Source organism: Semicossyphus pulcher, unplaced genomic scaffold, assembly GCF_022749685.1.
Source record: "Semicossyphus pulcher isolate SPU_LCO1_2020_fin unplaced genomic scaffold, fSemPul1.0.p SCAF_4, whole genome shotgun sequence".
NCBI lineage: Eukaryota > Metazoa > Chordata > Actinopteri > Labriformes > Labridae > Semicossyphus > Semicossyphus pulcher.
The window spans coordinates 19,226,595-19,254,523 of NW_027211715.1; the positions used below are offsets into that span (position 1 = coordinate 19,226,595).

The window sequence follows — 27,929 nt, forward strand, 5'->3', positions numbered from 1 at the left end:
GAGTTGCTCTAAGCTGAAATACATCGCGCTTTGAGTCCGAGGTAAGTACCAACTGACGGTAAGATTACAGCTTCATCTGTTGTAATTGCTTTAATTGGTTGTTTGATTGCTGTGTTGTTCTGTTGGAGTTTCGTTTAACGTGAGGGAAGTTGTGCGCTCTCGCTGGTAAACTGTCCCCGGGTCAGAAACGATGTAAAAGTGTGAGGAAATGTTTGGATAAAATATGGAGTCAAATCTTGACAGTTATGATTTAAGATTGTGTACAAAGTAACGGAAGCACTAATATGTCATTTAGCCTAATTGATTTTTTCTCAATTAGTTGCGTAAAAGTGATTTTAAGTCTAATAAGTCTTTAACTTAGTGCGCAAACTTTTACTCTCTCCCTGGTTAATTTAAAGCACACGTGGTTTGAGTCATTAACTGGGAATAGACTGATGTAGTTGAAAAAGGTGAAACTCTTTCACTTTGTTATTTCGGCCTGCTCTAATAACTCATGTCAGTCTGTTTTTATTAATAGATTCAATGTAAAATCAAAAAAATACAAATAAGCGCGTCAGGTGAAGCAGTTTTTTACGGATCTGTTGAGAAAAATATATTCAGCTATATCTGTGCTGATTTCTTTCAATTAAAAAAGTGTCATTAAATACAGTCAGTTATTACTTTGATGTTTTTGCTCAGATTTCTTCACAGCTCAGAAGAGAAAGGTTGATAAACTTCTCTTACGGGAGGCTTTTTCTGCGTAATAAAGACGCACAAAAGATTTCATTTTATCGGACACAATCAGCCTCATTTACAAATTATCGATTCACTCTGAAAAATTAATTAATTTTAGAAGTAAAAATGTGAAAGCGTTCCTTTCCCGAAAATGTTCGGAGGATTTTTCCAGAAATGACTTGCTTCTACCTCACGATTAAATGGATCTTTCGCAGGCTTCAGCTCCGTGTGGGTTTTATTGGCAATTTATTCCGTCGTAATTATTTACAGGCACAGAAGGCCTCCTCCAACCCCTTTCTATTGAAATGAGTCCAAACGTGTAATTGTTAAAATGCTTTGTGTTTCTCAAGATGAAGAGATGAAGAGTTTGTCATTCTGATCATAAAAAACATTTTCCAGGAAACTTAACAAAATCAAAATAAAAGTAATTATTTCTTCTTAAGGTAGCTCACATTAACTGTTGCAATCCACTAAACGCCTAAAGAGAATAATTACTATGTGTTGGATTTAAGAGAGAAAAAAACCCTCTTCTCAAGCAGTTTGTAATTTCTCTTTCTTCACGCTCTCCTCCTCTGACTGTGTCTCCTCTCTCTCCTCAGGACCACCAACAGGGAGGCGAATGGACCTCCACCGCCCCTTCAAGATGGACAGCCCCTCCTACCTGCCGGCTCCTCTGGCCTCCCCCGCCCTCATGGTCCTCGCCTCCACCGCAGAGGCCGGCCGAGACGCCTCCGTCCCCTGCCAGGCGCCCAGGCCCTTTGGTGTCCCCACCTCAGTGGAGAAAGAGCTCCACCTCCCCTTCCCCTCCGCCTCGTACACCTTCACCTCCATGTACCAGCGCCAGGGCCCCATGTCCGGCACGTTCCCCTCCCGAGACTTCCCGGCCTCCCTGCTCCACCTGCACCCCCAGTTCACCCCGCCGAACCTTGACTGCTCCACCCTGACCATGCTCAACCACAGCGGGGTCGGCGCCTTCCGACCTTTCTCCTCCCCGCAGGAGGAGAGGGAGTCCGGGGGTTACCACTCGGCTTTCACCCCGGCCAAGAGGCTGAAGAGCTGCTTCCCGGATGTGGAGGGGAAGGAGTTTGACTTCGGCTCCCCTGGAGGCTCTCTGAAAGGTGGGGAGGACGCAGGGAGGAAGCTTTTCTCCATGTCCGGCCTGCTGTCTGACGGAGAGGCTTCATCCAGCCCGGAGGAGCGCAAAGAACACAGTGAGTACACCCTCCATCACAGAACACACATGTGATCTGTACACATGTTCTGCTGTGTTTACATGCATCAGAAGCTCACACACAGTCACTCATATGACATCTGTAGAGCGTGCAGGGAAATATACAGAGCTTAATTGGCACATCAAAGACCTTCCTCATCCTGACATGACACTGAAGATGAGATTTGCATCCTTTACAGCTGCAGCGAATAATGTGGACAAATTGAAAGGAGCCTTTGTGAGAAAAGACGCGTCTGAAAATGTTCCCCCCTTTGCACTCTTGTCTTTATCTTCTAGTTGGACAAAGTGTTTACTGGCTGCGGCTGACTTTGACACAAATAAATTGAATGGTGTCACTTGTTCAGCTTAGTGATCATTAGCCACATATGACCATTAGGGCCTATTGGAAGTCAGACTTTCCTCAGCTGCTGAGAAACACAAATACATGGGAGCGTGTGGAGGGTTGACACAGGAGTAGTGAGAGTTGGAACGAATGACACCCTGTCAGAGATAACGAGGTGGCAGAGATAGAGAGGAAGGGATGGAGGAGGAAAGAGAGAGAGATGCGGCGATGCGGCGATGAAGCCTGAGCTTCCCGACGACAACCCTCAGCTCAATATGGCCGCCCACACCAGCCGTCTGATTTGTTGACAAATGAGTGGGAGAGGTGTCAGTCAGCGAGGCCGCGGAGGGAGAGACGCTCCTCATTACTCCCGGGGATAATTGCCCGACGACGCGGGGGCACAACAGAGGGAGAGAGAAGGGAGGTGGGGGGAGAGAGAGAGAGAGAAAGAGGGAGCCGGAGTCAGGGAAGGCAATGCTAGGCATGATGGGAAATCAAACCCCCTCAGTGGCGGTCGCCAAGGGGAGCGCCTGACAGATGAAAGGGACCAGAGGAAGACAGAGAGGGAGAGAGAGGAGAGAGAGCACCCAAAGGCTCGGCAGATCAGAGGGGGACACCATCGAAAATAATGACAATGAGAAGGGGGGGGCAGAGATGGAGACGCTCTCACACACAGCACCTAAAGGAAACTTTCATCCCACACATAAAGGGCGGGAGCAGGGACGAGTTGTCTTAAGAAAAGTTTGGATTGTGTCTTTCTCTATGCATATGTGTGCGCGTCTTTGTTGAAACTTGCTGATTTTGTCGCTGCGCGGTGTCTGAGTGACAGGACCAGGGAGGCGGAGTGGCAGCGAGGAATCTCAATATGGAATTTTAATAAGGACAGGAAAGGAAAGAGATGCCAGGCGGCGTGCTGGTGTGAGAGGTGTGTCTGTCTGACAATGTTTGCTCGGTGCACTCGAGCATGCGTGCTCCCCTCACCTCCTGATTTCGGGAATCTCATTTGGGGAATGTTGACAAGGACAAAAGATGGGGATGGGATAGAACATGGGGAACATCTCCTCCAAAAAAAAATGAGAACGGGGGTAAAAAAAAAAGATTTGAGCACATTGGAAGCTGCTTTTCCAGCTTTATCCAATTAGATTGCAGCTCAGGCAAACTAAGAGCTTTAATGCAATTGAGCTCCCGGCACTTTTCTAAGTCTGACATACACTTGTTCCTCTTGGCTGGGTAACAGACAGTCACTTCAGGAGCAGAAGTCTTAAGTGTTAAGCTTGAAAATCTGTCTGCTGTTCGCATAGTGCTGCAGACATGGTAATGCAAATACTCACAGAAAGAGCAAAGTACAAACCCAATCATAAAAACATACTTTTATACTTTTTAAGTGTTCCTTATTTTTGAAACGACCTTCTGTATTTGGTTTCCTCCAAGTGCCCCCAACAGTGATCCTTTTATTTTAGGTATTAGAAAAGCTCTTGACACTGTCCTGGAACCTGGGAATATCTGTCTTACAACCAACGCAAAGGGTAATATATCTAGTATAATACAACAAAGTAATTTTGAAGTTAAATGAGGGTAAACAAATCCAAACATTTTGGATTGCACATGACTTTAAGAGGACATGCTAAACAGCCTCTAGGTCTTGCACAGGTGGCTCCTCTCAGAGCTTCTTGTCAGTCCACACAACATGCAGGTAAGACATCTGCCGTGCGTGTCGCTGCCCGTGGACGTCTCCTCCTGTCCGTTTAGTGTCTTTCTTCTGTCGATTTCCCCCTTCTCAGACTCGCCTCTGTTTTATCAGGGACGCACGGTGTGCTCTGACAGCTGTTCAAACAGCCACGCTCGCTTTTCAAAGGGCAGATGTCTTCACTGGAGCGAGTCCTGCTTATTTTCCTCAGGGAGACGCTTCCTCGCCGCAGGCCGGAGCTGGAACTAAAACGGCCCTTACCAGAAACACACCACGGGCAGACGCTGATGGAGTGATGTGTGTGCATTCGTATCTTACTGCGGTGGCAAAGCTGAGTGGGAGCTGTGATAACTAGAGCCAGATGTTTGAGAGCCGCTGCGTTGTCGTACTTGTAACAAGGCAACTACCGGATGAGGCTGTCAGAGAGGAGTACGCCTTCACCTGTAGAGTGGACAATAAGATGAATGTGACTAATACAGCTGTAGTTTGAGTCAGCCTACTCTAATAAGCTGGAATGAAAGCTTAAGTATCTGAAGCAGAATCCAACTACAGGTTTCTAACATGGACAAAACAACATCAGGCTTTAAATCAGACACGCACCGTCTCAGACCTCTCTCTTACTGGGATGAGAGGGTGCTGAGAGTCTCAGGAAGTCTTCACCTGAGTGGAAAGAAATCCCGCAGGAAGTTAATAGAGCTGAAACATGTGAGAGCAACACACACGGAGGATCCTCCAGCAGCTGTGCTCCGAGTGTCCTCCACGCTCGGTTATTCATGGCCTGTTAGCGGACGAGTGCGACGCTCGAACAGAATCAATATTACACAGATTCATCTTGGATTTGGCACGTGGATTATCTCTGTGGTGAAGTTTGATCGGTCTGAGCTTGTTATAGGCACAGCTTACATGCTTGTGTGTGTATGTGTGTGTGCGTGTTTGTATGGATTGTAGTGTATTTATGCAGCCAGGTAAAACCATAAAAATAACATATCTCCAAACTGTCAAGTATTAATGAATTAAAGAAAGAGGTGATGTTTTTAGCGTGATCGGCTAACGGTTTAAGATATTTATCGTGTGTATTTATAAGCAAATATATCAGAAATAACACACATAGTTTTGGGCATTAAGTCATTAAATCATAACTTTATTTAAATCCGGCTGACAGACATTTTTATGCATTTTTTCCTACTCTTCTTTCTGCATGTATGACACACTGTTATTTCTCACACTCTCAGGCTGTCTCGCTCTCGGCGTGTGTGCTGATTTGATAACAGGCGGGGCGTCCATGCGGCGTGTTTTCTGTGCAGCAGTCGTTGACGGCATCTCGTATCGAGTGGAGCGTCCTGTTGAAAGACACAGTGTTTACATCCCGCTGGCAGACCACAGGAGATCAATAGCAACCACTCGATGCTCATGCATACACATAATATCCGCTGCCCGCTATTATTCCCAGGGTGTTTGCTCCTTATCAGGCGCACTTGCATGTGCACTCCATGCATCGACAGACACGCTCACCATATGCTTGGGTCTACTTCTTTCTTTTCTTTTTATGTAATTTGATGTTTTTGGTGGACGGTCACGAACTAACTTTGATATGAAAACAGAAGTAATGTAGCAATAAGAAGGGGGGAGCATGAGCGACTCAACTGGGAATGCAAAAAGAAATAGAACTATTAAAGTGATGAAGAAAAAAAGCATGAAAACAAAACAACCCAACTTATTTTCATCAACAACCGTCAGTTTTAGTGTCTTTATTTGATTTTAGGACCAACAAGCATTAAAGAAAACCTTCAGAAACCATTTAATAACCTCAAAGAAAGAAAAGAAAAGATATAAGATACAAATCTTTTGAGTTTTTATTCTGTTTTTTACACCTTCATAGCCCCAAAATAACTTGCATCTGCATCTTCCCTCTCGCTGACCACACTGGTAGCCTCGCTCTTGATTTCAAACACTCGCAGAGGAAGCATTACAATATTAATGGCGGCTGTGTTTGATGTGAGAACACGCCGCGGTTCACTGTTCCCCCTCCTGTTGTGATGGTAGTTTGTTCTCCTAATGTTCTCCCAAGTAAAAGAGGCTTTCATCCTGGCAGGAGGGGAAGCTCTTCTCGGCTTTTTACCTCCTTATGCGACTGTGTATTTGTGAATGGTGTGTGTGTGTGTGTGTGTATGTGTGTGTTAAAGCCTCCATGCAGGCCGATGTATCTTCAGAAGTTTCAGAGTGCCGGGCTGAGGGACCACACGGCTTGTCGGAGACAGACAGGATTTCTATAAGTCTGGCAGTAGCCTTTACAGTAGCTGAGGGAGATCTTGTGTGTGTGTGTGTGTGTGTGTGTGTGTGTGTGTGTAAGTCTTTTTGTGGTGACCATCCACACCTGTCAGACGGTCATGAGGATGTTCAGCCGAAACATGAGTCATAACACATCTTGTAGTCGCTGCATCTGCCTCTATCGCTGGCTGTGATCGTCCCACACAAACAGAGCTGAGAGAGAGAGAGACAGAGAGAGAGAGAGAGAGAGAGAGAGAGAGAGAGAGAGAGAGAGAGAAAGAGAGAGAGAGGGTCATAATGAGTGCAGGGCCCGGGGGTCGTTAAAACAACAGCCTTGTTTTAACAGAGGACATCTTTCCTTCCTCTTTCTACTTCTCTCTCTAAGCACCTGATCGACTTGCATCATGGCCGCCTCTGATCTAACATCAAAGACCTGGTTTGTGTGTGTGTGGATCTAGATTGAATCGCATGTTCGTAAGAAGTGGCGCGCACACACACACACACACACACACACACACACACACAAACTCACATCCTCCGTCATGTCCCCGGAGTCTAACAAATCAGTCAGGCAGATAGAGAGGGCAGGAAGGCCAATCGCTCGGGTTAAACACATGCTGCAGAGGAGCAGCGCAGGCAGACAGACAAGCAGGACCACACTGAGCCTGCACGCCTGGATGGCAGCCAGGAAACTACACACACACACACACACACACACATATATATAATATAAAGTATATGTGTGTTTGCCTTGTGTCACACACAAACCTCATTACCGCATGTCATCTGTGCTTGTAAGAGCAGAGACACAAGTCGATATGTCAAAGGCATGCCAGGTGTGATAGCTTTACTTCCCAGATGCATGACGTCCCGACATCAGTCAGGGGTTTTATAAGCAGGATTGGCAGCCGTTGTAGATCATCCAATGTGCATTGTTTTTCTTTTATTTTAATAAAAAGAAGACATCTTAAGCGACCTGTAAAATGTCCAGAAATAAGAGTTGAATGTCTGAATTTGGGTGTTTAAATGAAGCAATAAACAAGCAGCGATTTCAGCCTCTAAGAGCGAGTTGTTATTGCTGTGTTTTATGACCGTGACCATGTGACGGTTTAAACATGCAGGAAACAGCGCAGATTACTTACACATGCATCCTTAAAAATCCACTCATCGATTCAGTCACTTCAAGTGCCGCTTAGCAGTTCGCAAACTCCCATCAGTGCCAGTGCACCTCTGCCTCAAAGGTCAAAGTTTGCCGGGATTGACCCCTCACCCCCGCTGTGTAGGGGTGTAAACACTCCCCCAATTCTCCTCAGAGAATAGCATCGGGTCGGAGCCATAAATCACAGGCCTGATAATTGATAGGAAAACAGCAGTCCAGCAGTATATAACCTTTTACGTGTCGTCTCAACTCTTTATTATGGTGCTAATGAGTGGCCGCGGATCAGGGTTAGAGCCGCGAGCAGAGGCGGTGGAGGGGGGGGTGCACCTCTGTAAAATATGGGCTACTGGCTACTTACACACACATGCTGGTTGAGCACACACACACATAAATACATAAACACAGGAACTCTGTGTGCACACACACCAGAGGGCAAGCAGGCACTGAACTACACACAGGAAGGCACTCACACTGGAGGATATGCGCGTATGCAAACATTCCCTCACACACACACATGCATATGCAAACACACACACACACACACACACACACACACACACACACACACACACACACACAGTGGCTGGCAGGCTCAGCAGTGTCCATTACAGGCTGCCATTAGTATGGAGATTGTGCTAATTGTCCCCACAGACCACACATGCAGCGCTCGGCAGGCCCGCTGTGAGGCTGTGAGGCCGAGTGAGAGCAGGGACTCTGCTTTACACATCCTATTGTCTCGGTCGTGACCCTATTAGTGCAATTACAAATCAATCACTGAATGATCATGGGATGCATGCCGGGGATTGTTTCAATGCAAATGACACCATTATCGAAAGTCAAGTGGCTGTGCAACTGTGGCCAAGTGTCACATAGGAAAAGTCATCAATATCTGCTACAATAACCCAGGATGGAGTAAGGTGAAAATATGTTCAGTGCGATCATCAAACAAGATTCCAGAGTGACTAACCTGAGGATTTCAGTAGATTACAGACTTTAAAATATGGAAATAGTTTAATAGTAGAGGATTAAACCAGGCACACAGGCAATTCAAAGGTTTAGTTTAGTTTAGTTTAGTTTATTTGACAGGGGCCGTGCACAACACAACTGTCAGGGCAGAGTTAGCTTCATAGCTAATTTACATCTGTGGTCCCTGGGCAGGAAGATCTAAAAAAAACGCACTGACAATTAAAAATAATACAAATGAACAAATTTCCCAACAGTGTATGACATAAAAACTACATACATTGCAAAGCTCCCTTTCTTTCTCTCCATGTCAGAGGACAGTTCCATACAAAGGTTAAAATCAGCGATCACATGACTAGTGTGCCTTCAGCCATGTTTTCAGTTTTGTCTTTAAAAGTACTTCAGCTTGTGTCGTCTCTGATACGGGTGGGGAATTAGTTCCACCAAGGTAAAACCAGACCAACATATTTGTTAATATTTTGACCTTATTTAAAATCTGATACCGGCTGCATCGTCTCTCAGTGCTCTGAATCTAAAAATGCATGAAATAATTTTCATGGATTTTTTTTTTTTTTAAATCATAATTTAGATTTTAAAAAATCTTTAATAATTTAGAAAATGTAAATTATCAGTTGGCAGAGACATTTTCCCTCCATCAAACAAGTTATTGAATCTTGGCCTTAATATCATCGTCCTAATTCCTCCCTGGAAATGCTTTAATCAAAAACAGTTTTAGTCAAACCTGTTTAAAGTGTTAAAGTATGTGTTTGTATGGTATCACTTTAGTATCCTAGTTTTATGATGCTGATCTGTAGTTGCTCTTTTTGCTGTTATATACAAAACCCCTTTAAAACTCTGAGACTCATATTTAGGTATAAGCTCCATACGACACTGAACTAGTACCTCTTTACTAAGAGTAGAGCTTTCCTCTCAGGGGCTTTAACCAATAATGTCTATAATCACAATGACTTTTATTTGGATTTACACCTCCAAACAAAAGGGTAGACTCTTGGACTCTTGGACTGTGTGTTCTTCTCCTCTGGGTGGGCTGGTTCAGGGCAGGGTCCTGCAGACTGGAGAGGGTCCAGTCTCATTAGCAGCGGCTCAGAGCTCCCGATCAGTCGAGTAGAGGGGATTGAAGTGCGAGCGTCTCCTGTGTGACCCCGCTGAGCGAGAACACAGGAGAGAAGATCTATACCCGCTGGCGCTGCCACAGGCCTCTTTGTTCCACGCTGTGTGCTGACAGGGGGAGATCGGAGGGGCGTATCGACGGGGGCTCACACCGCGCTGCGCTCACCGGGGATACATGACGCTGTGTGTGTGTGTGTGTGTACATGATATGAGCACACACACTCTCAGATTTGTGTATGTACGCACTTTTCTACCTTGTATCCCTCTTTCTCACACACAAACAAAACAATGTGTGCACTTCACACTTGGTCTTTGCACAAATCTCACTACACACACACACCTTCACAATAAAAGTCAGTCAGGGTGATTTCTAGTCTGATGTGGAGGGCCGTCCGTCCACTCAAGAGCGTCGTATTAAAGCTTGATATATCTTTCTCTGCGAGGCGTCTGGGTTGTGAAAGTCGCGTCAGTCTGCTGCTAGGAAACCACACACAACACGCAGGGATGTTGTTGCCCTTTACCCCTAAAAGAAAACAACTTTAACATCTATAAAAGCTAATTTACTGCTCACTTTAGTTTGCATTGTAATACTTCAACCACGCAAATCATTGCTGATCTTTGCAGACCTTTAATACAATTATATAGAAAGTATAATTTACGCTTACAAAGTTTCTTTTGATATGAAGTAACCCTTCTAGCTCAGTGTCCCTGAAGTGTCCCTGATCCCTGCTTCCTTTTGTGTGTGTGTGTGTTACTGCAGATAAGCCGCTCAATCATCTGTATCTTTCTAGTGAATTTGATCAAATCTTCTTCATCTGCTTTAATTGTTTCCTCATCCAGGCAGACGCAATAACATCCTTTAGGAAGTGTGACTAACCCAAACACAGGTGCATCACAGAGCTCCAGGTGCTCGTGGTTCTCTGGTACCAGCAGCCGTCTTGCAGGGTGTTTCTGACAGTATCAGATGTTATCTGGAGGAGAGGAGGGAGGGACAGATGCCTTATCTGTGATGAAGCCCGCTCATGAGGGTTAAAGGAGGGACGCCGTCAAGTGGTTTGATTGAGGCCTGATGCGGGGCTTTTTTGGGTCACAAACACGGCAGTTTGGATTTTGTTTGAAGCGTAGCTGCCTTAAGGCTCTCCATACATAGAGTGTATGTGGGACAGGTGTGTGAGGGGAAAGCAGGTGGGTGTTTTGTTTTTGTTTAGCAGGCAGTGTGTGTGTGTGTGTGTGTGTGTGTGTGTGTGTGTGTATGTGTCAGCTTCCAGAAATCACTCTGATCTCAGTATCATAGCTCTGAGATAAAGGGATGTTATGCTTAAAATCCTCAAGTTTATTTTACAGGGAAACCTGATTCAAACCAGGGTGAATCATTTGGCCGATGTTTACCTAAAGATTATTCTCATGTTGTAGTAGAATTATTCATTCCTCTTAATTTATTTTATTTCTATCCATCTTTTTCTTTATTTTACCAGTAAACTCATCTGGAGTCATAATAAGTAAGGGATAATGTACAGGGAGCAGGTTGTTACGATAACAACCTGCTCCCTGTACATTATTACACAGCTTTTTACATACAGAATCAATCATTTGACAAAATATTGATTTGGAAATTATTGATTTGGAATAATTAATTAATTATTAATTTAAAAATGATTATATTTCTGTTTGCTGTTTAAAAATAGTGTGTTACACTCACAGTTAGAGCAACGGTTAACTCTTAAAATGAGCTAACCTAGCTGTTTTTACTGACATTAAAATGAGCTAAGCTAGCTGTTTTTACTCACATTAAAATAAGCTAAGCTAGCTGTTATTACTGACATTAAAATGAGCTAAGCTAGCTATTTTTACTCACATTAAAATTAGCTAACCTAGCTGTTTTTACTCACATTAAAATTAGCTAAGCTAGCTGTTATTACTCACATTAAAATTAGCTAAGCTAGCTGTTATTACTCACATTGAAATGAGCTAAGCTAGCTGTTATTACTCACATTAAATGAAAACATTTCCACTGACGGTGATGTAAGACACTGTGAACAGGACTGCAGGAATCACAGCAGCACCTCATTGAGGTTTTACATCTTTCAACCTTTATTGCTTTCTCTCCGCTGTTTTGTCTCTTTTCTTTTCTTTCTCTCTGTAAAAAGACACACATCAATTACCGGACTTCTTTCGACAGATATGATTACAGTTTGTCCTCCCGGTTGGGTGATTAGAGCCACATCCCTAGCTTTTCATAACAACGGTCTGCTATCGAGAAATAGCCGACCTTGGAATGCCGTAATTAACCAATCAGAATCAAGAATTTAACACGGCCGTGTAATAACAGGACTCATTATAAGAACAGTTAAGTTGAGTACCTTTTTTATACTATGCTTATAACTTTCTTAAACCTCCCGACACCATCTGTGAACCTCATCTAAATTTTAGAATGTCCCTCGTGCACCTGATAGCAGCAGTAATAACACAGCAGGCTAAATCATGAAAAAATACTGCTAGTGGATATGTTCAGAGTAATCACTTCACTTTTATTAAGTCTTGCTGTTTTAAAATTGGCAAAAACTATGGCGTGATGTTTGTTCTAGGAGTTTCAGAGCGTGAGACACAGTCGCAGTGCGTGTGCCTATAGTGAGTGAATGTGTGAGAGTTGGCACTACAGTCACCTACTCCATGCAACGATTTAAGGCATGATCTCAGGGGTTTTATTTCCAAGGCATTCTGGGAAATATAGAAAATCACTCAATGATGGTAAAGTAGACATAACACCAAACTTATAAAGTGCAATACTCGGCTTCAACTTCACAACTGATTAAATATATGGTGTGAACTCCCTTTTATATAATCTGTGGTTGTAGTCATTGTGGTCATTGTAGTTCCACTGATGAGAGCTGTTCTAATTAAACTCTTCAGTGATTTCCACACACAGTGACTCACTGTTTGTCCGAGGCTGTTTAGAAAAGTTGAGTACTGCATGCAAGCGACAGAGCGATCGTCTCATTTTCTCCTTATTAACCACTAATTGAGAGAAAGAGCGAGCGGGGAAAAGAAAATGAGAGAGACGTGATGAGGAGACGATGGAATAATAACAGAGAGAGAGAGAGAGAGAGAGAGAGAGAGTATTAATGTGTATTAATCAGTGGCCCGGGTAATAGTGATCTGTATTTTAGGAGCCAATCTAATTATGCTCTAATGAGGGATTGTGATCTGTTTATTAGCTTCTGGATGTCTCTCTTTGTCTCTCTCTCTGTTTAGTAGATCACAACAGGAATAGTGTACCTTGAATTTAAACCCCTAATAAAAACATTCTTTATCAGTTGTGCAGCCCTCGCCTGAAGTGTGTAGGAGAGCTTCAGGATTGGACAGTAGAAGCGATACAGTGTGACAGAGCTGCATCTGCGTATTCGTGTCTGTCTGGCGAGTGCAGGTTGATGACATCAGAATGATTGACGGGCCACCGGTGAACAGCTCTATCTCTCGCCCGCTGTCAGCAGCTTCTTGATTCGATGTGAGGGCAAAGACTTTGACAGGCAGCAGTCAGGAAACGTATGTCAGATTGTGCGTATTCTCTGCCCTCACATCAACTTCTGGAGGATGCTGGGTTTATATCTTTCTTTTCTGAAATCCTGAAATGGAACCTATAGATTACTAAACCCTAAAACATTATTTATGAAGAGAGCTGTTCCCTCCCTAAAAACTCGAGGACAGTTAGAACCAAACCTACAGCAGTAGAGAAATACTAGGCCCGGACTAAGATGCATAAAAAGGAGCCAAATAACAAGAAAATTACGTCTCATTTGTCTTCTCTGTCGAGTATTTGCAACAAAAGGATTTACTTCTTGTCTTCTCCTTAAACTTCAATGTTATGTCCCTGAGGGGAAATTTGTTTTGTAACCAGGTAAAAACATAGAACACAAAGAGACATAGGCATACAGACTCGGTTACAAACATGGACTCATCAGAGTATGTTTAACCATCGCTTAAACCATTATTATACCCAAGGTGCTGAATTGGACACAGACTAAAGGCCTGATCATCAAGTAAAGGATCATGTATAGTGAGCAGGTTGTTATCGCGGAATGGAACCCCATCAGGGTGAGCTGAAAGGGGAGGTTCCTCTGCGATAACGACCTGCTCATTATCGAGAAATAACAGACCTCGGAATGCCATAATTAGCCAATCACAATCAAGTATTTATTGCAGCCATTTAATAAGGGAATTGACTTGTTTGTTGGCCTTAGTGATAATGATGATGACCCATGATGATCAGCGCTCATAGCGATTCGTTAGGCTATACTTGAGTATCTTGTTGTTGTTTAATGGAACCAACTGGACCTCATGTTCATTTATGTTTCAGTATTAAAAGTACATTTATAAACTACAGGATTCATCAGGTTTGATGTTTTTCAAATGGCAGGTATATTTCTTCAAAGAGATCTGCAGACATGTTCCCCTGAGGTGGCCTGTAAGTAGCCTCATAGTGCTTCAAACACCCAAGGACAGTCCTAACTTTCCCCCCCGACTTCCACTCCCTCCCTCCAATCTGTAAGTCACTATCAAAGATCATTGAGCCATGCATCTCAATGAGGGCCTGATTGATTGGTTGGAGCAGAGCAGAGGCAGGGTTCGATCTTTGCCCTCCGGTCCTGAGAAGGGAAATATGGTCACAGGGAAACAGTCGCACAGCTACCAGCTCCACTCTCCATCAACGACATGATTGGACACATACATGCTGCGCCATGCCCGCACCTGATGGAACAATCGTGGTGACTAATGGAGAAGATGAGAGAGAGACAGAGCGAGAGGAAGAGGGAGAGAAATGTGGGGGTTTGTGCGCTGATTGACCTGTGGTCACAGAGGTTATGTCCATTGATCTGTAGGGCAGAAGAAAAGGGCTTTGGCCTGCGGTGCTTCTGAATGAGTCTATTTGAGGTTTAGGCTTCCTGTCCGCTCCCACCAGGAGCTTTTTCATCATCTGACTCCTCAGGACTTACAGCTGCTGTCTCCTGTTGTCTGCGTAATGCACCGAGCACTACAGAGGCCAAAGGCCAATCAATGCTCGACAAGAGGTTGATACAGATCTTATTAGTCAATGAATGATCATTAGTGGTCTAACGAGGCATCGATTCGTGTGAGGGCCAAAGGTTGCGGTGGTTGTGGTGAGTGTCTTTAATACATTAAACACCATTGATTGCGGAGGAGGAGGGATATTTTGAAGGATGCTGGAATTGGATCGGACAGCGAGAGATTTGAGGTCAAGCCAGGAGAGGAAGTAAACCTCCAGCGGCTGCAGAATGCGGTTAGGATTGAACAAGGAGCCCAGCAGCACATTTCTCTTTTATGTATAACCGGTGTAGCAATATTGCGATTAATAAAAAGCAGATATCTAGAAGTCAAAGGCAAGTGGACTGGCTGTTTCAAAGGCTGGAGCAGCAGCCTTTGAAAGCTGAGGAAATGACTGTGCTCATAGCAGATGTGTTACTACAGGGCCTATTATGTTGCTCATTAAATACCCAACCTCTCAATAGGCCATTATTTCCCCAATAAAAAACAAACGGCGGCCTGCATACTTTCCCCTCTCCCCCCTCCGCTTCAGAGGTTACTTCTACCTCACAGACGGCGAAAAAGCCTGACTAATATCCTGCATGTGATGCTTTTAAATAGGAAGCAGGCCGCGGGATAGGGTGGAGTACAGGTGTGGCAGGAGCCAATGGCTTTTATAGCCCTCCATCTCCTCTGAAAATGTGCCAAGGACCTGCCTACACAAACCCACCGCCGCAGCGTTCGCCGCCAAGCGTTAACTTCACTCCCCCGGCCAATCTCTACATGCCTACTGGTTATATAGAGTCTGTGCTTGTTACCACTTTATGGAGGGATTTCTGATGTGCTTAGAGAATTGTTTGATGATTGGGATAATGATGCCAGTTGGAGTGAGTCGTCTCAGCACTTTATCGCCAGCGAACGCAGAGAAAAACAGACCCAGCTGACGCAGAGCCAGCTCCACATCCTCCCCTGGATGCTCCCGCGTACGTCCCCTGCCATTCAAAGCCGTCTAATCCCCCTCGCGTCAATCAGAATTAGACCACGTCCTCAGGTTTGTCACCGGGGGGACGTTCGTCACCATGTCTCCCCTGCAGAACAGCCTTTTCATGCCCCGGCATAATGTCAGCGGGTGACATGCAGGTCTGATGTGATGTGGCATTCACTAAAGGTCACGTTAGGCATCTCCGCTCCGTCTGCATCAGCAGAACTGGCAGCCGTCATATGGGCGCTGGCATCGGCCATTACCCGGGCCCTCAGGGGGGAACTGGCTGCATGCTTTGAGGATTTGTCAGCGGGATTCTGATCTCTCTGTTTCAGCGTGGAGCTGAACGAGGGCCGGTCAGAGTTGCGGCTTTGATGCAGAACAACAGTAGATGGATTCTACCATCAATCATACGAGAGGATCAGGAGGACAGAGATAGTGTGTTTTGTTTCAAAACATGAACTTTACTATCTCGTGATACTCTTGATAGTGGGGAGGGGGGAGAGGCATATCAGACAATTTGATCGGTTGTTTGCCCCGGGGCTGTGTTCTCTTTAAATCCATTGGGGAGATTAAAAAAAGAGATGTTATTCAGGCATGTTTGTTAGTGGTCCTCCGTGTGATCTCTTCCTGGAAAAATTATTTATAAAATGATCAAAAAGGGATTATGAAGATGAATGTTCAGGTGCATCGGACTGGGGGGGGAAAGGGGGACACAGTTGACCCGAGATTAAGAGGTGGGATTGAGGAGGGCCCTTAGAATTTTGTGCTACGCCCCTGTGAATAGTTAAGTCACATTTTATGTGACCACAAGATTAGAGAAAACTGATTTTTTTCCACTCTGATTCACACATTTTCATCAGCGCAAGACTTAAAAACAAGTGAAGAAGCATTTCCCCCGTGGGATGAGTCAGAGAAGAGAGTAAAAGGCAGCAGGACAAAGACTAGACATCCAGGAAAGGAGGTCCTGAACCGGCGAGACACAAAGACAGAGAAGGGAAACAATCAGAGACACAGAGACAGTGAATCCATCTGGAGACGGGCCAGTCACACTCAGCACAGAGAGGGCCCATCCATCCCAGCCAGTTGCCGTAGTGAGGGAGCAGTTAACAAGCCCCACAGGCAGCTTTTACAGCCCCCTGTTGTGTGTCTGAGACCCCCCAGGCTGAAGAGGGGCTGAGGCTGACTCACACTGACAGGGTTTATGTGGGCGGGGGCGCGGGGCAGCAGGGGGTTGGGGGGGTGGAGACGTGTAAAAAAGGTGGTCATGAACCAACAACTGTCACTTACGAGAGCGTAAGCGTGTAGCCTCACACACACACATATGCATCCATACATGCAAACATGAACCATTAAATGTGATGTTTGTGTGGAGCAGAGGTGAAGTCAGGGGGAGCAGGGGGGCTTATCCAAAAAGTGGACCAATAAAACACCTGAAAATCAAATCCCATTGCTCTTATCGCGGCGCCATTCAGAGACGTTATCTGTGCAGGTAATGTGGTTATAAATTCAATTTCAGCCCCGAGATTTCATTGTTTACTGATGCCTGCATGTTCCGGGCGGCAGAGCGCAGAAAGCCCGGGAACGCTCGATGCGTGTCGGGAAAAGTCATTTAGGCTTCCGCGAGGGGATGCAAAAAAGGAGAGCGAGACGGGGGGGGTGAAAACAGGAGAGCTGTCACTCTCTTCCAAGGACACCCGACTCCTTTCTATTTTCCACCCCATGTTTTATTTAGAGGCCATTTTGTCCTATTTGGCTCGTCATTATGAGGGCTCATAGCTGCACTGATGTCAGGGGACGCCACCTGCACACATCGGAGCTTGTCATGTCGCTGGTCATTTGTAGAGGAGCTTAGGGAAAGTGTGAGGCCTGTGTTTGGATAATAGGATCCTCACGCGATCAGTGTGCTTCACATGGAGGGGTCAGAAACACTGATCTGTTTGTAATGTCGTCGCTTAAAAAGTGTTAAATTGTGTCATTTGTTTTGTGTGCAGGGAAATTAGGTGCATCTCGCCTCCTAGCTCTGTGCATGTGATTGATGGCTTTCAGGAGTAAATCACCTCATCTACTAGGTAAAATCTTGATATAGTGGAGCTCCGCCGGCTCCCAGCTGGCTGCTTATGGCAGTAATCCATCAGTGGGGCCCAATGGGCCGAGCGGCCCTCCTGGGTAATGTTCCTATTGACAGCCTATGATGTCAACACACTGACAGCAGGGGGCCACGGCGGCGTGTCTGTGTGTTTATGTGTGTGTGTGTAACCTGATTTTACTCTCACTGTCACTGTCTGTCAATAGTACAGAGAGGTCGAGCAAACACACACACACACACACACACATTTGAGGCTCAGCAACAAATATTCTATGAGTTAGAAATGAATGAGCTTCCTCTCTCACCTTATTTCCTGTCACTTGTTCCCTCACTCCTGTCTCAGCTCCTTCTGTTTAACACACAACTGTAATTATTTTAGCATGATACAGTTTTTCCTGTAACACCCCCCTCACCTCTCTTAATCTCCAGGTAAAGTGAAGGGTCTGTACGACGCCCAGGCGCCCATGTGTCCGGTCTGCCAGGCTGTTCTGAGACCAGGAGAGCTGCAGGAGCACATGAAGCAGGAGCTCAACAAACTCACCCAGCTGCAGATCAGGTATTATGATCTGATCTCTGCTGTCCAATCACGTCCTCACATCCTCCCTCAAACCATTTCATTTCTTCGTACAACTTCCACTTCCTCCGTTTTATCCATTCGTCATTTTCTTCTTCTATTCGGTTCAGCTCTCAGGTGATAATTAATGCTGACAGATTTAGTAGCTACAGGCCCCCCTCCCCCCCGTCACTTTCCCCAGGTGGTATCTCCCGTCTTCTCTGTCACCTGCGTGTTTACAAGCTGCCTCATTGTTTCCTACATATTTCATATTACAGCCTGTGGCCTCCGGGCGACAAATCATACAGCGGGCGGATAATGTCCTGCTAATGGCTGCTTTGAGCCCCACACACACACACACACACACACACTCACAGTGTTAAACATACACACTAAGACCAGAGGTGCACACACACACACATATTCAGACACACACACACACATTACCTGCTGCTTAGACCAGAAGAATGATTCCTCCAATAAAGACATTACACTCCAAATCAGCTTAACGACCGCGCCGTGGACAGTAATGGTTTCAAATTGAACTTGGCCCACGGGGACACTGTGGATGTGTGTGTGTAAAAGTGTGTGTTAAAGCGTGTGTGAACTGTGTGATAGACATAACACAGACTCAGATAAAGATACAGACGAGATAAAAGCAGAGATTTATTCTACGAGACGACACGTATGAGACAAAGTGCTTGTTTAACATATGAGCCTCTATGTTATTTGTGCTTTTGTCCACAGTGCCACTACAGTGCAGCACGACCACCTCATCAGGACGCCGAAGGTAAACGGCTGAGAGAGCAAATTAGCTGAAATCCTGCTTTTAATTTTAATTCTAACTGTTTTTCTTCTTTCTTCTCTCCAGTCTTTCTCGCTCTCTCTTCACATCAAGCGTGAAGGAGGTTCTCCCACCTCGCCCCCTCGACCGTCTGAGGATGTACACTCCGACCGATACCAGGTGAGGTGAAGACAAATAGCAAAAGCAGAAACAGATTGTCGGGAAATTTGAGATTCGGATTGAGAAGTAGAATGCAGTTAAGTTTTCAGACAGTTAAACGTGAACTTTCCAGGCGTCACTTCCAACTCCTTTCTTTTGATTAGTGCACGATAGCAGCACTGGAGAACTAGTAGTATGTAAGTAACATCATGAAGCAACATTGTGTTTTTCTAAGTGTGGTGCCGGTGACTCACCAAGTTTATGGTGTGAGGTTGATCAAAGGCTGCGCTAAATACTCGACACCTCACTTTAAAGTAAAAGGAGTCGCGGCAAGTCGATTTATTGGTTGTGCTCCAAAACAAAGATTTTATTTCAAGGGTTTTACAAAATGAAAAAAAACATATTAAATATTCTCTTTCCTTACACTCTAACATAAGATTTAAGTGCATTTTAAGCCTAAAAAGTAGATGAGGAAAACAATCAAAGCTGATCAAGTTTGCACTCTAACAAAGATATATTCTACCCATTAAAAGAAATATAAACATCCATTGCTGTCCAGTGTTGTTATCTTACTTCTGTCGTTTTGTTGCTGTTCCTTTACTCCAGGAGAAATGTGAGCGAGAGATTTTAGATGAATGAGAAAATTGTTGTTTTGTGTTTGTTCCAGACGTTCCTGCGTGTGCGGGCCAACAGACACACCCGACTGAACGGTGAGTTGATGCATGCAGAGAGGACCAACTGTTGTGTTTGATTGCTGCTGACTCAGTTTGTCGTTAAGAGAAAGCTCAGTACAGTCGACTCTGTCAGGTCTGCAGTTTTTACATTTTAAAAAAAAGTAAGGAGTCAGAGTTTCCCTTGTTTATGCACCCAGTTATGTGTTACGTCCAAACCCCACCCTCCCTCCCTCCCCCGTCGTTCAGATATCACCCTTTTTTTTCCCACCACATCTCCACCGGCCTAGCGCCCACACGAGCAGAGGAGCTATTAACCTTTCAACTTTGACCTCTTGATATGTTAACAGTCGATGACCTCTGCTGGTGCAGGTGCTACGTCAAATCCGCCCCATTACGCCCCCACAGCGCAGGAGCCCACCTAGACTGCACACAAGCTGGTAAGACACAGAGATGCACCTTCTTCATCTTCAGATTGAAACATAATGAAGCCGATATTTGAGAAAAAACACCAGATTTTCCAAATAAAGTTTTAACTAATGGCTTTAACAATGGTTAATACAAATTTCCACTGTCCAATTTAAAGCAAAATGTCAATTTTTCATGAAATACTGACGTGTTTTAAGCCTCATTCCTGTGCGCTGGTGTTTTTCCTCTCTTAACATGATGCTTATACAAATTTAGCTTCATGTTAGCATCCAAAATATTAAACTACAACAAGAGGACATGTGCTCAAATGTTTCCAAAACCAAGAGGAATACCTTTAGTTACTGATCGTGTTCCTGCACTGACACAGACATGTGGACCTGCAGAGGATCCTTAAAGCTGCGGCTGACGTCTCACTACTGTTATCATCACCGCTGAGATGCTCCGGCTCTTAGCTGACTCTTCAAACTGCCACTGCTGTCGAGCTCTGTTAGCCTTTATTGGGCCTTATAACAGGACAGCATAATGAGCTTCTAAATACATGTCAGGGAGGAGAAAGAAGAAGAAGAAGGGAGGAGGAGGAGGAGGAGGAAGGGGGCTCCTCTGTTGATTAATCAACCTCTCTCTCTCTCTCTCCTCTCTGTGTTTGATGAGCTCTTTCCCATCTATGACCGTCTCTTTAACCCTCATTATGTGCGCCGCAATGGCGGCACTCGGGTCACGGCCACCAGCTCTCTGTGTGCCCCCCCCTCTCATTGAGGCCCGCTGTCATCCAGTGGGAATTAGAGGACCCTAAAACTTAATGTCCCCGTGTGCAATCTGCAGTCAGTCAGGTCACAGCGAGGAGAGAGGAGGTGCAGTTGGTGTTCTGCCGTGTTAACTTTTATATCAGGGAGGAGGAGGGGTGACAGGGTGAAGATGGGGGGACAGCATGCATCTAGTGGAGCTGTTTTATGTCGACAACTCATATCTATGCTTCTGGCTTTAAAATGTGATTTTACTTTGGTGTCTGTGTGTGAAAGTGGTCGACTGTCTTAAAAGACAAACATTAAAGTTTGTATTTTTGAATGTTGTTGCTGTCAGATGAAGTATCTCTGAAAGTAACTCATTAAAACTGTGTCCATATCAAAGTGGACACTTTTACTTATATGAGACATAATAATCCTACATCTATCTGTGTTTGGGTTTAGGCTGGTCTTTATTCATCAGTACATTTGAACATGCTTTTATCATTTGAAAAAGTTGAATGTTTCGAACATCAACTTTAGCTCTGTTACATGTTTAGTTTCATCAATAAAACTCAATCATTTTCATTAACAGAGCTACTCCGCAGTCTTCTGCATAATTACGTAAATTCTACCACATTCATGTTCATCACGTCGCAGGTTTTTCTTTGCAATAAACAAAATTACAAAATCATTTTTTGCATCACTCTGCGCCTTTACACTGTTCAAAAGTGTCGGGATTGTTTCACCTTGTTTTTTCACCTTCACAAAGATATTTTTTTGAAACCCCCCTGACTCACAAAAAACTGACACACAATCCCATTAATGTGCCAAAAATAACAAAACAGTGTTACAGTAAAATAGCACAACTTCTTTTATAGTGTACCCCAATGTTAACCTTAATAAGAGCCTATCATGGCACAAGTTTTTATTTGATGTAAAAAATGTTTGTTAACCTTTACTACAGTGCCAGAACGATTGAAATAACATGTAAATTTAGAATATTTAAACCGAGACTCCCTCCCCATTTGTTGACCCCGCCTTCCCCCTTATACATTTCTTTTACGGTCCCTTTCTTTTTTCTGCTTCACTCCCAGCATGAATGTCAAATGCATGTTTCTAAACTTCCAAGGTTTTTATTTATTTTGATCGTTTGTGGGGGGAATTCACATTTCTATCAGCTGGCAGATATTTAGATTTTGCTTTTTAAGAGACAGAATGTCAAAAAATCTCCTTGGAAGATTGCCCCCTGACTCAATCTGCAGTCAGAAATAAAGTTTATATGAAGTTTCAGAGGTAAAAGAAGAAAAACAGCTCACAGAGGGACAAACTAAAGTCAGTGCAGCCTGTTTATGAAGTGTCTGCATCACCATCTCATGTATCTCCATCTTCTGTCTGCTCCCAGTCAGGATCGGGAAGCTGAAGAGGAGGAAACCAGAAGACGGACAGGTGTGTGTCCATTTTTTTTACACAGAAAGACACAGGAAAATGTTACTGTGACATTTGTATTGTTATCTGAGACGAATCAACCTGAAGTCCTCAGGTTCAGAGAATGTCGGTGGTCCGAACCCCCCTGACACATGTTGATGCTTTTGTTCAGGTAGCATCAGGATCAGTCAGCTGGCTGTGTATCCATGTGAGCACACAGCAATGATAACACAGAGGCAGATCTGTAGCTGGAGGCTGAGGGAGGCTTTTGGACATATTCATGGAGACAGATGTGTTTAATGTGTGTGTGTGTGCGTGTTTTAGGAGGGTTCAGCGGACTTGGTGCCGTTAGAGGACGACTGGAACGAGAAGAGACGGATACAGATGACATCTATAGTGGGAGGGTTTAAAGGTAAGCATAATGTGTGTTTTATAAGCGTGTGTGCGTGCCATCCTCATGAGTATGATCTCGCTCAGTGGTGGGTGAATGATGTGACTGAGTGGCAGCTGAAAAACCACTGAACTTTTCAGTCCAGATTACAGCGGAGAAAGATGCCTTGAAGGTGAACTTAAAAGTGACGGTTTCTTTTACCCGAGCAGGACGCTCTGACCTGCAAACTTGTTACACGATGACTGACAGACACGAGTGGAGGGCTACAGAGACGAGCAACATAACATTTTGTGATGCTGGAGTTCACCTCATCGTGAACTTCTCTACTTTGTCCTTTAACATGCAACTTTATAGCAGAGTTGTTCTAACCACCAAACTTTGTGTAAAAATGTCTCCTCAGCTGCAGTTCTTGTCAGCACGACATCGAAGGAGTGCAGAGACAGCGACGCAGACCTGGATGTGGACGGAGACGACACTCTGGAGTACGGCAGAGCGCAGTATCCTTTACACTGAAAACTGAACCTTACTGTAGATTTATAGTGAGAAGAATCAGGTACAAAGTAAACTTAAAACAATGCTAAAATAGACAAGAAATTATAACTTGACACATTTTTAAAGACCCCCTCCAGTGAAAATCAAGTGTTTAACCTTGTAAACATCTCCATGTGGTGTTCTTCATGTGCTACAAGACGTATCAGGGACAACATCAGCAGTCATCTCCATGGCTGGGCCTGTCTGCTTTTAAACTGCAGTGTACCAAGGACAGGCTGAGCAACACGTTTTCAGATTGGCAGGTTTGAGACGTCACAGACCTAAGGAGCCAATCCTGTTAATGGACAGGGTGAGGCTATGCATATCGTTATGTGTAACCGATGGCAACCACTTCAGCGATGTGCGAGCCAGTTGTAACGTTAACGTTACTACTACTAATTACTAAATTTCAAGCTCGGCGAGTTTGGTCAAGTTGCCACTAAATGATGGCAGAGATGTTTTTTATTTTGTTGTTTGTTTTGTTTCCGCAACGGTTGTAAATTTGCATAGGGGGCGGGTACTAAGCAGATTCAGGAATTTTTAATGAGGGAGAAGGAGGCGCCTTTACAAGGTAATTAGACGTATTTTGCAGTAAAAACTTATCAGACACAATTTATTAAACATGACGTGAGCTGGTCTTTAAATCCAACATTTGGACAGCAATACTGTCTAAAAAGACGGAGAGAAGACCTTTATTAGGAGAAAATCTAACCAATTAAAGGTCTATTTTTTAATTCCTTACAAACTATAACAGTATTTAATTTTTCAGCATTTAAAATTAAGAAAAGTGCTTTACTTCTTAGCCTTGTGTTGTTGTGTTTCCTGACCTTTGACCTCAGATACACAGAGACAGATGTAATCCCCTGCTCAGGAGAAAGCTCCAAGGAGACAACAGTGAAGTATGTATCCCACTTGATAGTGGATATCCAATTAGATATGTCATTTATTGTGCAATTGGCTGATTTTTCTTTAAATCTTTTATATTTTTATGAATTATTTTAAATGTCTTTACTGTTATCTTTCTCTAGTTGCAGTAGCAGCAGCAGTACGCTGCCAGACTCCAGAGTAAACCTAGAATTCTCCAAATGGTCAAATGATGGTGAGTTCAGCAAACTCAGAACGAATAAATTGATCAGACAAGGAAAGAAGAGAGAATTTTATAACACATTTAATCTGTTTGTTCGTTCTCTCAGGGAGTCCGTCTACCAGCAGCGGAGAGAAAGTGGACGGCAGCGTAGCGGGTCTCCCCAAAACCTGCAAAAACAGCGACATAGAGAAGTAAGTATGAGGGAAGAGTTTCAGGATCCCTCACAGCGTCATCACATATTGTTAAAGATGTTGTCCCAGCATGCACTTGGAGAGGGGAAGGAGAACTTTAAGGTGTGAATCAGCCAATCAGAGCAGAGAAAGCGTTACCATAATGTGAGGTGTATGTTGTTGGCCTGCACAATACTGTATGCATGTGATGACTTCATCAATCAAGGTCACAGCAGGCGACGCACACGTCATCACACTTAATGCATCGCAACCCGTCTGCCTCTCTGTGCAGTATGTCTGCATGTACAGTCTATCCTGTAATTGTGTGTGTGTTTGTGTGGATGTCTATCTCTGTGAGGACCCTGACACCCCCCCACCCACCCCCACCCGCTTATGATAAATGAGACAGCGAATGCAGCCGATGTGATTGCTGATAAATTTCATGCTCAGTGTCCATGTTGGCCAGCGAATAATTTAATCTGTCTTCGATTTATAAATGACTCTCCAGTGTCTGCCTAACTCACGCACCCTCCCGTCTCCCCTCCTGTTACCGTCCGTCCGTCCGTGTGTGTGTGTGTGTGTGTGTGTGTGTGTGTGTGCATGCGTGCAGGCTCTCTGAGGATTCCGCGCTGACGACTCTGGATGCACTTAAAGCTCGGATACGGGATTTGGAGAAACAGTTGTCTAAAGGAGACAGATTTAAATGCCTCATCTGCATGGTGAGTATGAAGACAAATTAAATCGACGGAGCAGACACACAAAATAGAGACAACAGCGCAGCGACGCAGAAGCTGCTGTTGATCCTGTAGGGACCTGTGTTTCAGGCAATAAGTCAGTGTTATCGGTCATGCTTATTAGATGGAATATAAACATGACGGAGGATAATCAGATATATTTAGTTGATATGAATTTGTAATTTAGGTTACTCTGTCAATTCTGTTTCCGTTTATGAATATAGAATAAAAACAAATCGTAAACCTGAAATCAAAGAGTTAATTTACAGAATTCAAAATATTTTAAGGATCAAAAATTTACATTAATAGAATCAAAATTACACACACTTCCAAAATCGTTCCTCAGGTTGGTGTCATTGTTTTAGACATTTCAAAGATGTCTACCTCGCCTCTGAGAACTTTTTTTTCACAACCTTACTGACTTCTTAAAGAGCAAATGATTCACTTACCTGAGACACAACATGTTACATCTATAATTAAAGTATTAGTTACGGCTATATTTTTATTCACAACTATAGGGTAGACGGTAGCTCAGTCTTGGGAACCAGACGGTGGCCGGTTCAAGTACTGGTACAGACCAAGTGTGGACCACCGCTGTCCTTTAGCAAGGCACCGAATCCCCCAATTGCTCAGTGCGAATGCCCATGTGCAGCCCCCTCACTCTGACATCTCTCCATTAGTGCAAGTCAATCAATCAATCGATCAAACTGTATTTACATAGCGCCAAATCATGATGAAATGTTATGACTATAACGTCTGTTCCCTGAAGGGCAAGACACTTTACAAAAAGAGCAGGCCTAGACCGTACTCTTTTTTTATATTATGTCCAAAGGATCTTGTTTGTGCATGTCCTCCTCCATGTCAGGCCTTTGTGTGTGTGTGGCATGTTTGTAAAAACAGAGAGAAAAAATTATTTAATCTCCCCTCAGGGATAAATAAAGTGTCTTCTTCTTCTGCATGTCCAGTAAAGGATTGTGTTCAACAAAATCTGTGTTCTAGTTTTTAAACTTCAAATGCACCTACTGCTCTATTACTCCACAAAACTGTACACATGAACACACTTCTGTTGCATTTAATCTTTGTATTGAAGAGATGAGAAAATGTGGTTTTAAAGGCAATAATCTGTGATAACTAAAACAGTTGAGCGTAATATATCATGAAACACTCCAGCAGGACCTCTGCTATCGGCAAAAAAGGCCTAAATAAAAGTTTTTGAGACACTGAGCACCTTTTAGCCATCTTGTTGTTTCATGTGGACATCTAGTGGCAGCTTTTTGTATTACAGTTTGGGAATCATCAGTCTGTATATTTTCTCTCTCTAGGACACGTACACGACCCCGCTCACCTCCATCCAGTGCTGGCATGTTCACTGTGAGGAGTGTTGGCTTCGAACGCTGGTAAAACATCACATCTGTGTTTCTTTATTTAAACGTGAAAATGCAGTAAAGTAACAGAAGCAGGTTTGATGAAAGTCTCATTTTTACTTTTGTTTTTTAGGGAGCAAAGAAGTTGTGTCCTCAGTGCAACACCATCACCTCACCTGGAGACCTGAGGCGGGTCTTCCTGTGACTCCCTCCAAGAGGGGAGGGGCCTCTTCTGTTTTGACCAATCAGGGGTGGACTTGTGGGCAGCTGGCCTGTCATAGACTCCCACCTCCTCCTCCTCTCGTCCTACCTGTTCTTCAGTGTCATAACGTCCCTGACAGTTTGAAGAACAGCAAGTGTGACCTTTGACCTTCCTTCACAGCCCTGTACAATATCCACGTTCCTGCTGCGACAGCAACCCGATCAGATGACACACCTAACACCGACTGAGAGCTCAGGCACTAAAAAACAACTAGAAAAAAAAGCTTTGGGATAATATTTATCACTTTTTGTAACCTTTTTCTGCTTTATGAGGAAAACAAATCAGTTGAATGACATGCGAAGCACATGTACATAGTTTGTGTTTGTTTGGATTGCTGTGTGTGTATATGTTGACGAGCAGAACAACCGAGTTTGTCTTTGCTTAGATCATTTATTATTCTTCGTTTAGCCCGTGTAGGTTGGAAACATTGACAGTAATCTCATCGCGTTCTCCTTTTGTCTTTCTCTTTCATGTCTTTCTTTGTATAGAATCATTAAATCTAATTTTATCAATGTTACTAAAATAAAACGTGTGTCTATAAAGCTGTTGTTTCACTATTTTAACCTATTATAATCAGCTGTTGATCATGCAGATTTCATGCTTCCATGGGGTGTTCAGGCCTGTCCGCAGCCTTGTTATAATGACTCTGTGGTGTCTTTAACCTTTAAGAAGTGGGTCGGTGCGGGATTAACCGGGCAGAGCCCATCGCAGCTCGTATGGTGTCGAGGGACGCTAAAGCCTGCTATTCTGAGCTGTAACTGTGTGCAGGCAAAAGACCACTCAGGCCTGGCGCTACAGAGGTCAGCCATGTCAAACAGAGAAAGAACACATGACACAAACACTGTTTCATTAGTATTATAAAGTTACATGGAGTGCATCAACAGGAAGTGAAACGTTTTATGGATTAAGTTTCCAAAACGTTACTCCATTATAGTAGGAAAAGGGGAATAGCAGAGCTTAAACTTTACACCACTTTAACCTCTGACCTCCTCTCTAACCCCGGCCTAATGGACTGCAGCAGCACTGGGCCGCTTCAAGGTACAAGTAGGTGTAACTTT

The 27,929-nt window shown here is 44.1% G+C and overlaps 1 protein-coding gene across 1 annotated transcript; it reads left to right on the forward strand.

Annotated features, from left to right (window-relative positions):
- On the forward strand, positions 1 to 27,381 carry rnf220b (ring finger protein 220b). Its single transcript, XM_069680181.1, has 16 exons — positions 1 to 41; positions 1,314 to 1,925; positions 18,016 to 18,142; positions 18,887 to 18,929; positions 19,011 to 19,103; positions 19,750 to 19,792; positions 20,104 to 20,193; positions 22,310 to 22,353; positions 22,657 to 22,744; positions 23,124 to 23,220; positions 24,094 to 24,153; positions 24,283 to 24,353; positions 24,448 to 24,532; positions 25,122 to 25,230; positions 26,568 to 26,642; positions 26,743 to 27,381. The coding sequence occupies exons 2-16, from the start codon at positions 1,334 to 1,336 to the stop codon at positions 26,812 to 26,814; spliced, it is 1,689 nt and encodes a 562-aa protein (XP_069536282.1). The 5' UTR covers positions 1 to 41; positions 1,314 to 1,333; the 3' UTR covers positions 26,815 to 27,381.
- The last annotated feature ends 548 nt before the right edge of the window (positions 27,382 to 27,929 follow it).

Coding starts and splice junctions, on each gene's coding strand:
- rnf220b (XM_069680181.1), top strand. CDS start 1,334: ATGGACCTCCACCGCCCCTTCAAGATGGACAGCCCCTCCTACCTGCCG. Junction 22,354..22,656: donor GGAAACCAGAAGACGGACAG/GTGTGTGTCCAT, acceptor TGCGTGTTTTAG/GAGGGTTCAGCGGACTTGGT. Junction 26,643..26,742: donor AGTGTTGGCTTCGAACGCTG/GTAAAACATCAC, acceptor TTTGTTTTTTAG/GGAGCAAAGAAGTTGTGTCC.